The following is a 13142-nucleotide window of genomic DNA, read 5'->3' as shown; positions in this document are numbered from 1 at the left end:
TGTGAATTCTAAAATTATAACAAGAAGAATTAGAAGAGTGAAAACTAATCACGTAATGCTTTTACCTTTGTGTGGCGCCATTTCCAGTCGTCTTTGTCTCAAAGATGGCTGAACCGCTTCGTGCATAGGTACTATAGTTTGAAAATTGTTATTAATTAGTAGATCACTGTTGCATTAGTTTCCGGTTCAAAAGTAAAATTATAAGCAAAATCATGGAATTCACGGAATACTATTTTCTCCAAAGGGTCTTGTTGTCACAAAGTTGTCTGCCAAGTTTCATAAAAAATGATTTCTTATTTATCTGAAGCACATAGGACAATCCACTAAGCCCATGGCTTAGGTGGTATCTTACTGAGCCTTCAGAGTCTTTGTGCTAAGCCGCAACACCTGGTCTGGATGTTGCAGAGTAAACGCCGAAGATGTTCTTAGGATCCTAAGTCATAATTGAGCCGGTCGTCGTATGTTCGAATCTCGACTGGGAGAGGCTGTTGGAGTCAATAGAATCATAGCAACTGGCCCTGCAATTGTCCTGCACTCTAACAGCTGGCTGCGAAGCCTGTCGTATAAAAACAGAAGTTCATGTTTCGATAACGCAATGTAACACCTAGGCTTTCCTTTGCTTAGCTAAGTCATAATTGCAATGGTATCTCCTCACTTCACTAAATAATAACATTCAGATAACCCCCCGATTTTTCAAGCCAATTTCCAAGGGGGAGGGGGTGACAAAAACTTTAAAAAAATTTGCAATGATCTTATTTAAATCGTCTTTGGTCGTACCGAATCACATACTTTATTAAACAATGATCGCACCGAATCATGCCGAACCATTTATTAATACTGGTCTTCGAAGATATCGTACAGACAGTTCTAATATATACTAATTCTAAGTTTAAAGGCAGTTCTTGTCACATTATAGTCAAAACAATCAGATACAACATTAAACTCACGACAACACACATCAATAGGATTATTCCCGGCAAACAAAGTACGGTGCATTGAAAATCTAAAGAAGTCCGCTGGTCGGGTACGCCTTGGCGGGACGTTAAATCGAAGATATCCTAAGATCTCCGGGCTATCGACATTGTTTTGAAGAAGGTCAAAGATAAATAGTCGTTGCAACATACTCCTCCTCCATAGTCCTATAATGAACGTACTGAAATATTTCACTCGGATTCAGTCGTATCGAAGTTTTTTTTACCACACGACCACCTTAACGTTGGGGATTGGGATACTGCAAGTTCAAGTTCTTAGCTTTTCCGGCATAATAAATCATAGCGCAATAAGAAAAAAAGAAAAAAATGCTCCAAAAAACTCAAAAAATTAGAGAAAAAAGCACCAAAATTGTAATTGGAATATATCATCCGTTATTATCCACAATACCTAGAACATAAAAATAAATGATTACTTCACAACGTTTCATAACTTTTGGTCTGCAGTCTACCTGACGGGGCTCTAAAAATGATAAGCATCCACTGGCGACGAAACAATTCATTTTTTTCTTATGTTGTTTGTTTTTTACTGTCAAAAATAATATTTTTTCACTCACGTTCCCAAAATGCAGGATTCCTTGGGTGAATCTCTAATGAAGACAATAAAACACATGAGAAATAAATTCCTTGGATTCTATAAGAACAGAAACCACCCTGTCATGATCGCCATTATGCAAACCCTCAATTACAGTGACAAAGAATCGCTCAAGTTTTACGAAAAGGCGAACCAAACTCGCAAGGGCTACACACCTAAACCTGACATTTGGACAGGGACGAGGGAGGAGATGTAATCACAAATGAGCGCTAGGAAGTCGACAGGTGGAAACAGTTCTTCGATTGAGTTCTTCGACCTCAACGGTGATATAGCAGAAGGAAACGCAACGACAATTAACCTAGAAGTGCCCACAAACGACTTCAGCGTGCCGGCTCTCGATATCGAACAGATCCAGCGAGAAATTCGTCAGCTGAAGAATAATAGAGCCGCCGGAAAGGATCGACTGCCGGCAGAACTCTACAAAAATGGCCAAAAACCTTTAGCAATGGCACTTCACTGAATAATTTCAAAGTTTTTGGAGGAGGAGAAACTACGGGAAGAGTGGAAGGAAGACACCTTCCCATCTACATAGAGGGCGACCGGTTAGATTGCTATAACTACCGCGGTATTGGGTTGGTCAACGCCGCCTACAACGCCTGCTCTCTCAGATTTTGTTGCGTCATCTATCCCCAATAGCAAACGAATTTCGAATCGCGCATAGGGTTGTGGCAAGGTGATGGACTGCCCTGTATGTTATTCAATATCGCTATTGAAGAAGTGATCCGGCAAGCGGGCATCGAAACAAGAGGTACAATCTTCAGCAAGAGTAGCCAACTCCTAGCCTTTGCAGACGATCTCGATATCATTGCTAGAAACCTTGGGACGACGGAGGCATTTCGGAGGCCAGACCAGAGCCGGCTTTACAGCACTCGAGACCCTGTGCAGATTAAGCAGCGAGGCCATTTGTTTATGCCAAAAAGGTATTAGGTTAAAAGACCACTGTGATAGTCTTAATGATCGCCTTTTGAGATAGACTTCGATTGCTGTATTGAGTTTACGGACTGTTCATACTCATTGATGAAAATGAAATTGAGCTAGATAGTTGTAATCCTGTGCCTCAATTCTAACGGGTGGCAACTATAATTTTGGAATTTTTTTCTCGAGCTGCCAAAAAAGTCAAAGATACATAAAGAAGATCTGATTTACCGAAATTAAAAATACATTATCCATTGTTGAAAAAAAATTAGTGTACATTTGAAAACGGTCCGTAATCGGCTGTTCGACGAAGCTTTCGTTTGACGTCGAAACAGGAGCGTTGTACGGCCGTCATGTCAACTTTGCGAATGCATCTCTTGATTCTACCAATCAACTGTTTACATTTCGTGGCTTTTCAGTTATTTTTGTACACCAAGGAACTCAAAATCCTGAAGAAATCTTCGATTGGGCGCATTGAGACAAATTTTTCGGGTCATGGTTTTTGAGTAAAAATTGGACCAAATGGGTATTCAGGAACCACAGATAAACAAACGAGACACTCGCGATAATTTCATCGTCCAATCTAAAACCACTCATTTTTCAAAAAAGCATGTTTCGCAACATGGCCTTATCGCGGCGCGCAATTGTTGCTTTGAGCTTTCAGAATAAAACCATTCAAATGTACAAAACCCTGCAGCATAAAACCCTGCAAATGCAAGCTCCTCCGCAACATGCGTAACAGAGGGTGCTAGTGTGCAAACAAAATGTGCAGGACGATGGGTTTTAAAGGATTTTCTTCTAAGTGTCATGTCAGTTCGTCAGTGCAGGAACGGTTGTGTTTTTTTGGTGTAATGCGATGATGGTCTATCCAGCCAAAAACCGTATTGTCCATCTGCATGATGTTTTTGTAGAAACGGGATCGAAATTTTCTTCAAACATTCGTCTGGTGCATCTTAATTGATAGCCAAACCAGAGGGTTTGTTGTTGAAGAAACGAGAAAGAGAACGATGTCCTTCTGCGTCCATAATCCTTGCTTGCGAGTAGTTGTTGGGCATCTTAGGATAATGGTAAACAGTCGAAGCCGCAACATAGTTGTTTTTTGAATGTTGTACCGAATACTTTTTGCCGAGATTTCTGTTGCAGTTCGTAGAAGTGTACAACGTGCTCCCGAAATGCTTCTTGTTTCGACGCCATTTTTAGAAAAACTGGGCAAGTATAAACAAAACAAAATATATTAGCAAAAAGAGGAGAGAGAGAGTGAGAGAGAGAGAGAGAAAGAGAGAGATAGAGAGAGAGAGAGAGAGAGAGAGAGAGAGAGAGAGAGAGAGAGAGAGAGAGAGAGAGAGAGAGAGAGAGAGAGAGAGAGAGAGAGAGAGAGAGAGCTAACACATACATACTCTCCTTTCTTTCTGATCTCGTTTGTTGTTGAGCATACGGGCCGCGAAAAAATTCCAAAATTTTAGTTGCCACCCATTACATGGTTAATAAAATCAATTATCATTTACGATTTGGGTTCTATACTCGACATGGAGTAAGAATGAAACTTCCGAAGAAGTTATGCCTAAATAGAACAAGAGCGCCGCAATTGCAAAGCAGATGTGCTGAACTTTCAAGTTCAGAATTACAAAAGCGGCAGGTGTTTGTATTATCCGATATTCTTTAAATGATGAAGTGCGGGGCTATGTTCAGTTAGGAGTCCCCTGATTGTGCGCAGCTCACTGTTTGACTGTTTAGTCTATAATCCTGTATTTTCAACTAGATACTTTCCAGCATAATCTAAATTGGCCGCCAAGCTCAGGTTTTTATGCATTTTATTTTTATGCATTCCGGGGAGTTTGATTTTATTACTGAAGCTCAGTCTGACACCAATCAGTATAGGGGGAGCTACAGTATGTTTCCTTCGCCTAGTAAATGATCGACTGTTTATATAAGGCCCCTCTAGTAAACATAACAACATGGTGAATCTGGTGATTTTGTTTTGAAAGAGAGCCGTGAAAATTAAATCGAAGGACGCATTATCGAAAGCGCCTTCAATAACACAACACAAAACACAAAGTGCCATCTCTTGATATTTGAACGCGGTTTCTCAATTAACTTCACAACGCAGTGCAGATTCCGCAGATTTACCGTGTTGGCATGCATTTTGATTTCCATGCAACGGAGCGTTATTTAAAAACTTATATAGTTAACCGCGAATATAGGTAGTTAACCGCGCTTTGCTCTATCAACTTGAGAAGCGTTGATGTTAGATTTATTGGTCTGAAAGCCTTTTGCATAATTTTCTCTCTTTTTTCTGCCCTAGGTATGCCTTCAGGTATCTACCTACTTTCCACCAATCCTCCGGGAAACTGGTTCGGAAAATGTTGCTAAGTTCAAACATTATAACGCTGTCCGTTTACCATCCGGATGTGAAGATTTCATTGCTTCAAAAGTACTAAGCGCCCATTTGATTGAAGCTCCCGTAAACAATCGGCGTGCATGGTGAGTCATTTGCCACATTATATAACCCCACATTCTAAAGCAGCGAGGCCTAATTTTATCGATGTTTTCTTAACACTTTACACTCCACATTTATCATGCGTGGAAGTCATGCAAATTTCTGAACAACCAATTATGTTGTATACGACTGTATTCAACAGGGATTGTCCACTAAAATTTTTAACATTTTTAACTAGTCATCATCGAGCGCGAGGCTCTGTTCCACCGCACGGATTTGCCGGCCTAAATGTGCTAGATGGCTCAACCAGGTTGAAGCCGACTTGCATGTGTCGAGACACGCATCGATTTGGCGACGAGTAGCCCAGAACCGAGTACAACGAAGAAGAATTTTTGATACGGCAAGAGCCAGCCCGCTCGGCTGGTAAAGTAAGTAAGTAGCATGTCTTATACTTATAATCATATTATTCTTAGAATCAATTTCTAATGCTAAATCCTACAACATATCAGTTCATTTCATGGCTGATATATTCTAGGGAAACGCAGCTAACAGTACCAAAATTATATGATAATGAATTCAAATCAAGAATATCAATTGAAATATTATAATAGTGTATATTCAGTAAGGTTAACTTTGATCTAGGACAAATATGCGTTACAGGCACAGTGACAGAATGAATTATTCTTGGGTTGGACGCCGGAAATCATACGCATCATCCCAAAGCAAATAAAAACATCATTTCTTGTTTTACAATCGATTTGGGGTTGACCTATTATAATTCACCCTTATCGATAGTAAGCTACTCCAGATGGCACTTTTTCACAATAAAGCATAACATCGTTCGTTTGATCCCCAATTCGTTCAAACTTTATAGCATCTGCGTTTCTTTCTGAATTCTTCAATAAAATTTAATTCAGCAAACTGCATTAGTTTGGCAATAACTTACTGCCGCAGTAGCCGCAAAAAAAAATCATAAGATATAATTCAATGCGAAATTAATTGATCGATGATTGCTCTGAAAGCACTAATTTGTGGACAGCTTCTTGGCCCAGTAGCCGACAACGAAGGAGCACTTCGATCACATCACCCAAGGGCACATAATCAGAAGTCATTTATCATAGCAGATAATTTGATCACAAATTTCGTTTTAACACTACACCCGAACTGACCAACAGAGAAGCGCAAATCTTGGGGATGCCACTTTTATGCTTTCGCTTATTTTTCGTTTTCTGGCCCTGGAAACTGGAGTACAAGTAATACATAAATCCGAAACCCGCAGCATAAAATGAAGCCCCGAACATGACTATGCTATCAGGGGTAATATTTCTCCGGTGCGACATTATCGTTTGCGAGGGTACACCTGAGCTCTCTGCACCGCGTCGTCGTCATCGTTGGTTGTCGTCCTCGTTTCGGTATCCTCTTTGCACGGTTGCAAAGCTAATGCAATATGTACCTACCTACTACCAACCAATCCAACAGCGCATCAGCAGGGAAGAGAGCAAACAGGATTTCCACTTCAACTTGTTATCGGAAACTTCTTCACCTGAGAAATGTTTCCCCATCGTTTTCGCATAAGTAGGTGTATGCCGGGGAACAATAGTGACGGAGATGTGGCAACTATTCTTCTGAAAGGATACCATCAGAAAGTGATTTTTACGCTTCAATCAGCTTTGGCAACATAGGACGACGTTTTCTGTTTGGAATGCTGTATGTGAGGATATGTTCTACTCTTGAATGCAGATTTTTCTCCGGCAGTTGGTCTTTTCATCGGTTGAAACTGTTTGCTCTAAGTTTACCGGAACTTCCATAGTGCTACTTTTGTTTGCAGTCTCAATCCTAAGCATAAGTTTCTTTTAATAAAATTTTACTTCAAATTAACTAGTTTTGTTCCATGAAAAATAATAGTAAACCTAGTTACGAAGGCATATAAAACCTCAATGCGGACTGCAAAATGTTCGATTGGCACATATAAAGATAGTTTTGCGCCCACACAAGCAAATGTAATTCCGGAGAAACAAAAGCTCAATCTACTTTTATTACCGCCACGAATTGGCATTGTTTGGGCCCGATGCCAGTCCATTTAGTGTGCGGGATGACACCGCGCGAATCCGGTTTTCGGCTAAGATGGAGCCAATCTTAATGGGGATCCTGATACGGCGGGCGCGGTTTCAGTTTCACATTCTTTCACGGCCCGGGCAGTGTATATCCTGGTAAACTGCTCTATATCGGTAAGTGGATGCCGTCTAGACCGATAAACGAACGCCGGGATGGAGAAAGCAATTATCCTCATTTTGGGAAACGATTTTGGCTATCATATTCTAGGTTTGGTTTTCCTCCAGCTAGTTTCCGTTCCGGCAGTAGCGACGAACACACAAAGTGTGGCACGTTGCTGCGGCGGAAGTGGTTTGAAGTAGGACGTCTCAGCCGGGAAGTTAACCGAAAACCTTCCAACGGGCCGAACATTTGCAGTTTCTTTTCCGGGCAGCAAATGTTTTTTGTCCTGCTCGTTGGTAATCGAATTACTATTCGTTTGGGACAGAGGGAATGAACGAAACATAGCTTGTTTTGTTTGTTTTGTTTATAGTTTTATTGCTTTGTGGGATCATGATAGCAGTAATATGATTTGAGTGATTGTGGCCAGCTATCATATTAAGTTTATTATGTTGTAACAAATCAATATAATGGTGACCAGAAAGCGGTACTGTTTCGTTATTACTAAATTTATAGTTTGTTGTTTCTAAAACGCTATTATGTTGTTAAAAGAAACAATATAAAATCATTCCCGTCTCATCGCATCCAATACTTTGTCCGTTAGGAATCTTACTTAAGCTATCAAACATCCACAGCACACTTCGTAACTTTACCGTTAATCCCGGAGAAAATCTGTATCTTGTAACACCTCTCATTTTTTCTCGACAACAGGGATTTTAGCCAAATACGTGACTTTGTATGTATGATACACTTCCAGTTTCAATGTTGTGTTGTGCGCTGCTGCTGTTCGGCAACCGTTCTCTGCACCGGAATTTTTCTCCCTTAAGATAGGTTGGATTACAACTTGCTTCGGTTTACTACACAAACTTCTCAGATTCCCCCCGAAAGATAAAGGTAATTTTGAAGCTAAACTGCTACATAGCTCTCCATCTATCAAATGTGCTTTGGGATATGCCGAAGTGTAGGTAGGTGGGGAATACTTCTACATAGATCTTCAGAAAATATGATAAATGATGCAACTAAGTCGAGTTTGTTTCCTTTCTCCTGCCTTCTGCATTTTCTTCCTCGAGAGGAGGGAGGCGTTTTATCTTACGTCACGTGCTAGTGATGTCACCAAATAAAAAGTGCGATTACGTGAATGAATGGCTAGCTACCGATTTCTAGTTTAACACGTGAAGCTCGGACCGGTGCGGTTAGGGATGTTTTCTAGAATTTGCCGTCTGTTGTTTTGTGGTAAGATATTTAAACAAAAAGAAGACAGATGACAGTTTATGATTAACTGCGAATGTGAATTCAAATAATAATAAAGTTTGAGCAAAAATGGTTTGAACTTCGCGTAAAAAGAATCACTTTTTATTCTGCAAAATTCTAATATTCGCACTATATAATTTTTTCATGTTATTTACTACGCTCTGAAACAAAACCACAAATAAACAAGCAAATTTGTATTTCAATGATTCGATTTTAAAGCGCTTAGTTGATATTTTTCTAGAAAAAAATTAAATCAAGTGTGCATGATTAGCATATCTTTGAATGAGGCTTATGTAATATTTTACTAAAGTAACTTAAACAGTTACTAATAAGCAACCATGTATTGAGATGTTTCTTTATTTATTAACTGAATTAAACTAAACCACCGCTTCCAGCGTAAGTAGGTGGATTACTTATTAAGTACTCGCAGATAAACTGTCTACTGTAAAATTGTAAGTACTTGCACTTATCTCGAAAACCAAAGGTGCGACATAGGCAATCGAACAGTATAAAAGATGTCGTTCGGTGACAGTTCAGTATCAGTTTCACTTTTCACTAATTGAAGTTCACTACAATCGATTTACACCAACCATGAAACCAACTTTGCTTCTAGTTGCCCTGGTAGCAATCATCACCTGTGCCTCGGCAGTTCCGGCACCCCGTGGTCTACTGGAAGACTTCGAAGATTTCGTGGCTTTAGTTCCGGTCGATGATCTGGCAAAGCTGGCTTTCAATTACTATCAGAACGATAAGGATGTTCAGGACTTTTTCGTTTACCTGCAAGGAAAGGAATTCTCCACCGTTTGGGATCAATTTTTCGCGCTACATGAAGTAAAGGATTTGCTGCACTATTTGAATGATGCTGGAGTGCCCGTGTATGAGGGTTTGAATTTCGTTGCTGATTTCCTCGGACTAAACCACGTCAAGCCGGTGCGCGTCGTTCGTAGTTGTAAGTTTTTAACCCGTTTTAACGTGACAACTGATTGAGAAATATCTAATCTACACATATTTAGTGAGAACTGGTGGACTATCTGGGTTCGTCAATGAAGCTTTGGAACTGTTTCCTAAGGACAAGTTTGAAGCTCTGTTCGAGGAGAAGCTGAAGACCAGTCCGGAGTTTAAGGCTCTGTTTGAGAAGCTGCAGCGCTTTGATTTCCATAAGCTGGAGGAGTTCTATAATGTAAGTTTGGTTTACGCGTTTGGTAATGGATTTGGTTTTAGCAGATTTTTATTATTTTTCAGAACTCGAAGGAAGTGCAGTCTCTGTTCGAGAAACTGAGAGAATACGGCGTTGATGTCGATAAATTCGTGAAACTCGTCGCTGATTTCTTTGGATGGGGAAAACACTAAAAGCAGATCGGATTGATTCTATTTTCATCAAATAAAATAAGCAGCTATTTCAACATAAGCCGTAAAAAGCTAGTTTCATGTCGAAAGGACCAGACCATGCTATTAATATTTCTTGAATTTCACTGTGATCTTTTGTTCATTCAATTCAATGTTAGTCTAGACCAACTTTGAAAAAACTAAGTATTCAAAGTTGCTTATTTACATGAGCTCTTTACACAAAAAGAGTTTCATTGAATTCTGAGAAAGTGCTGTCAACCCCATAGACAAGTTGGCGTGAAATCCGTCTATATGAAAATTCATAAGTACTAAAGCCTGCTGCTTAAATTTGTAGAGATGTAGGAGGATTATAAATGTGGAAAATGCTGCGTTGGCTACAATGAGGTGCAGTAGCAGTTTTCAGAACGTGGAAAGACAAAGACAGAAGCAGATGCAGTGAACTCAAGTCTTCCGGAAGAAAAAACGCCACCTGGAAGTGCAAGAGTATTTGCAGTTGGAGCAGCTGTGAGGATATGAATGACAGTACCCTAAATTAGGGTCCCTAATGACTGAAGTTTTTGGAGCATCTTAGTAGAATACGACACCCGAAATTAAATAAAAAGAAAACTTTTCCAATTAAATTCTGCTATCTATATTTATTCGCGACAGATACGTATTTCGCCTACGATTTTCAGGCATCATCAGTGTCTGTTTTCGAACCGTGTCTGTTTTGCTTTGGCTAATTTGGTTCGAAAACAAACACTGACGAAGCCTGCAAGTCGATGGCGATATACGTATCTGTCGCGAATAAATATAGATAGTAAAATTTAATTGGAAAAGTTTTATTTTTATTTATTTTCAAGTACCGTAATGGACAATTTCGATGTGACCAAAAGGAGAAAGAGGCCTTTCGATAAACACCTTAATTGCTCCCAAGCAAATAACAAACGTGCGACAAACGTCACGGAGGCCATCAAGTATCTGTCGAAAAATCAATCGGCTGGGAATGATGGTTCCGGAGCAACGCTTATTAGGATGGCTCGGAAGAACTGGCCACTAGTCTGCACCAGCTGATTGTAAAAAAATTGGGTACAGTACAGTTACCGAAGGAATGGAGCTTTGAGGAGTTGTCTACCCATTCTATAAGAAAGGCAACAAGCTGGACTGTGAGACCTCAATGTCGCATACAAAGTGCTCTCCCGGGTTCGTTGGAGGACAATCAGTGACGGATAAAATATTTACGCTGCTGCTGCTGCATCATTTAAATCCATAAATACAGAGTTTTTACGCACAATTATTTCAGTGATTTCAAATCACTGCGTATGATACCATCAAGCGTAAAGGGCTGGCGAAAATCGGAGCGATACCTGAACAAAGTAAGGCGCGAAGTAAAGAAGATTGTGTCCAAACTCCATACCAACGTATATGCTAAGCAGCGGAACCGACGCCGACCGATGCCGCTTCGACAGTAGTGTATCGATCGATGACGATGAATTCGAGGTAATTGTCGAATTTGTCTGCCTTAGAGATTCGGAAGCGTATTACCAGCGGCAGTCATGCTTAATATGGGCTTCATAAGACGCTTAGTATATCGGATGTTCTCCGGAGCAACAGGGTTAGACTAGGTGATACGAGATTTGGCGGCAAGTACACGGTGTCAAAGGAACTGAAGCACGACAGTTTACTATCGAGTTAAATTTTGTTCATTAGGCTATTTGGCTATGTCTTAGGACAGAAATTACATAAATATTAATAATAAAAAAGCAAAGTCTTGGGCTTAAACGTCTTTTCTAAGACTTGACCCTTGACTTGAAGACTTCTTTATCGACAGACTTCACAGACGGCTATTAGAGTACTGGACAGTTACGAGGCTAGTGCAAAAATCCTACTGACTGTATCTAGCAGCACCGCCTAGCCGAGATTCGAACATACGACGGCTCGCTTGTTAGACCAGCATGGTACCTCGAAGTCAACTAAGCGGTTTATATAAATAGTAACTTAATATAATTATTTGATTTACTGGTGTTGTAACGCTGTGCTATCTTTTGAGTTGATGCCGTTTTTCGTGTTAATTTTCTATCATGAGAATATTGCTGTCTAGGTCCCTAATCTGACAGGCCCCTGTGGGCTCTTCAGCTTCCAGTCCACCTCTGCTGCGGGGCAAGTGGGAATACTGGGTAAGTGGGAACGAAGCTTACAACTCACTTCAACTTGATTTTTCCAACTGAACCTTTCGAGAAATGAAAGATATAACTCCAACGCATACACTAAAATTATAATTATAATTGGCTTTCCAAATACCAAAATTGAACTTTTAATTTGGGCGTCATTTTCAATTTGCGTGTAAGTTGGACGCACCGCGTTATAAATGATGTTTTGATTCCTGGCTTTCGTAACATGTATTTTAACAGAAGATATACATAATTAGTGTATTAACAAGTTACATACGAAAACTAGTTGTATGATTTGACAAACGTTATTAAATACAGGGTGTTTGGTAGCTTAGTGCAAATATTTTAGAGAGGATCACATGACGAAAAACATGAGGAAAAAAATCATTCTACGCATATGGTCCAATCTAAATCGTCACAAAGTTATTACTGAGAATTGCTCTTGAGAAAAGAACCTCCTGCTTCTTGAATTTTAGTAACTTTTTAGAAGCAAAAAGTCCGTCGCACACGGTAATCTAGTGTGCTATGCGAGATGTATGAGTTCGTGCAGTTTTTAGATACTAATTCAACACCCAAAACCATACGTTTAAAATGAAATTGCAACGAAACTAAAAGGGATGGGCATTTCACGTCAAAGAACGAATTGTAATTGGTAAGCAAAAGCAATCAGTTCTATCACACCTGTTTAAGAGAAATTTGGCAATAACGTTCCGAGAAACACTTATTTCAAAACGTTTTGCTTGTAAAAAGTTACTAAATAAACCTTAAACCTTCTAGGTTTAAGAGCAATTTTTAGTACAAAATTTTCTCAGCTTTCGAATGAAAGTAACAGAATCAAGCTATCTATCATACTTTTTTTCACTAGAGCTAATTTAAAGAAAACATTACCGAAAACTAAAAACTGTAACGATTAAGATTTGGCCACATGCGTAGAAGAATTTTTTTCGTCAAATGTGGTCCTCTATAACCCCTTAAAATAACTGTACTAAGCTACCTAACGAAACGAAGACAGCACTTCAGAGCATCCGGGGGAAGTGGGGCCTATTAAATATAAAGTGTTTCAACACAAAGTTTCCAGTCTTAACATTTTTTTTTGCTTTGCTACCGAACATTTTCAGTTCGATTACATAATACAGTAATGTTCCAATTTTGTCAGCTCCGGATTTTGTCTACCCCCAATTTTGTCAGCCCCCGATTTTATCAGCTTTTTATCCCGATTTTATCAGCCTATAAATTTTCTTTAACTT

At 39.6% G+C, this 13142-nt stretch overlaps 1 protein-coding gene across 1 annotated transcript; it reads left to right on the top strand.

Moving 5' to 3' along the window:
• The first annotated feature begins 8989 nt into the window (after positions 1 to 8989).
• On the top strand, positions 8990 to 9748 carry LOC128740578 (protein G12-like). The gene is made up of 3 exons (XM_053836135.1): positions 8990 to 9347; positions 9412 to 9578; positions 9641 to 9748. Exons 1-3 carry the CDS (start codon positions 8990 to 8992, stop codon positions 9746 to 9748), a joined length of 633 nt encoding a protein of 210 aa, XP_053692110.1.
• Positions 9749 to 13142: the final 3394 nt, after the last annotated feature.

Source organism: Sabethes cyaneus, chromosome 3, assembly GCF_943734655.1.
Source record: "Sabethes cyaneus chromosome 3, idSabCyanKW18_F2, whole genome shotgun sequence".
Taxonomy (NCBI): Eukaryota; Metazoa; Arthropoda; class Insecta; order Diptera; family Culicidae; genus Sabethes; species Sabethes cyaneus.
This window is presented reverse-complemented; position numbering and strand designations above follow the sequence as displayed.

Coding starts and splice junctions, on each gene's coding strand:
- LOC128740578 (XM_053836135.1), top strand. CDS start 8,990: ATGAAACCAACTTTGCTTCTAGTTGCCCTGGTAGCAATCATCACCTGT. Junction 9,348..9,411: donor GGTGCGCGTCGTTCGTAGTT/GTAAGTTTTTAA, acceptor ACACATATTTAG/TGAGAACTGGTGGACTATCT. Junction 9,579..9,640: donor AGCTGGAGGAGTTCTATAAT/GTAAGTTTGGTT, acceptor ATTATTTTTCAG/AACTCGAAGGAAGTGCAGTC.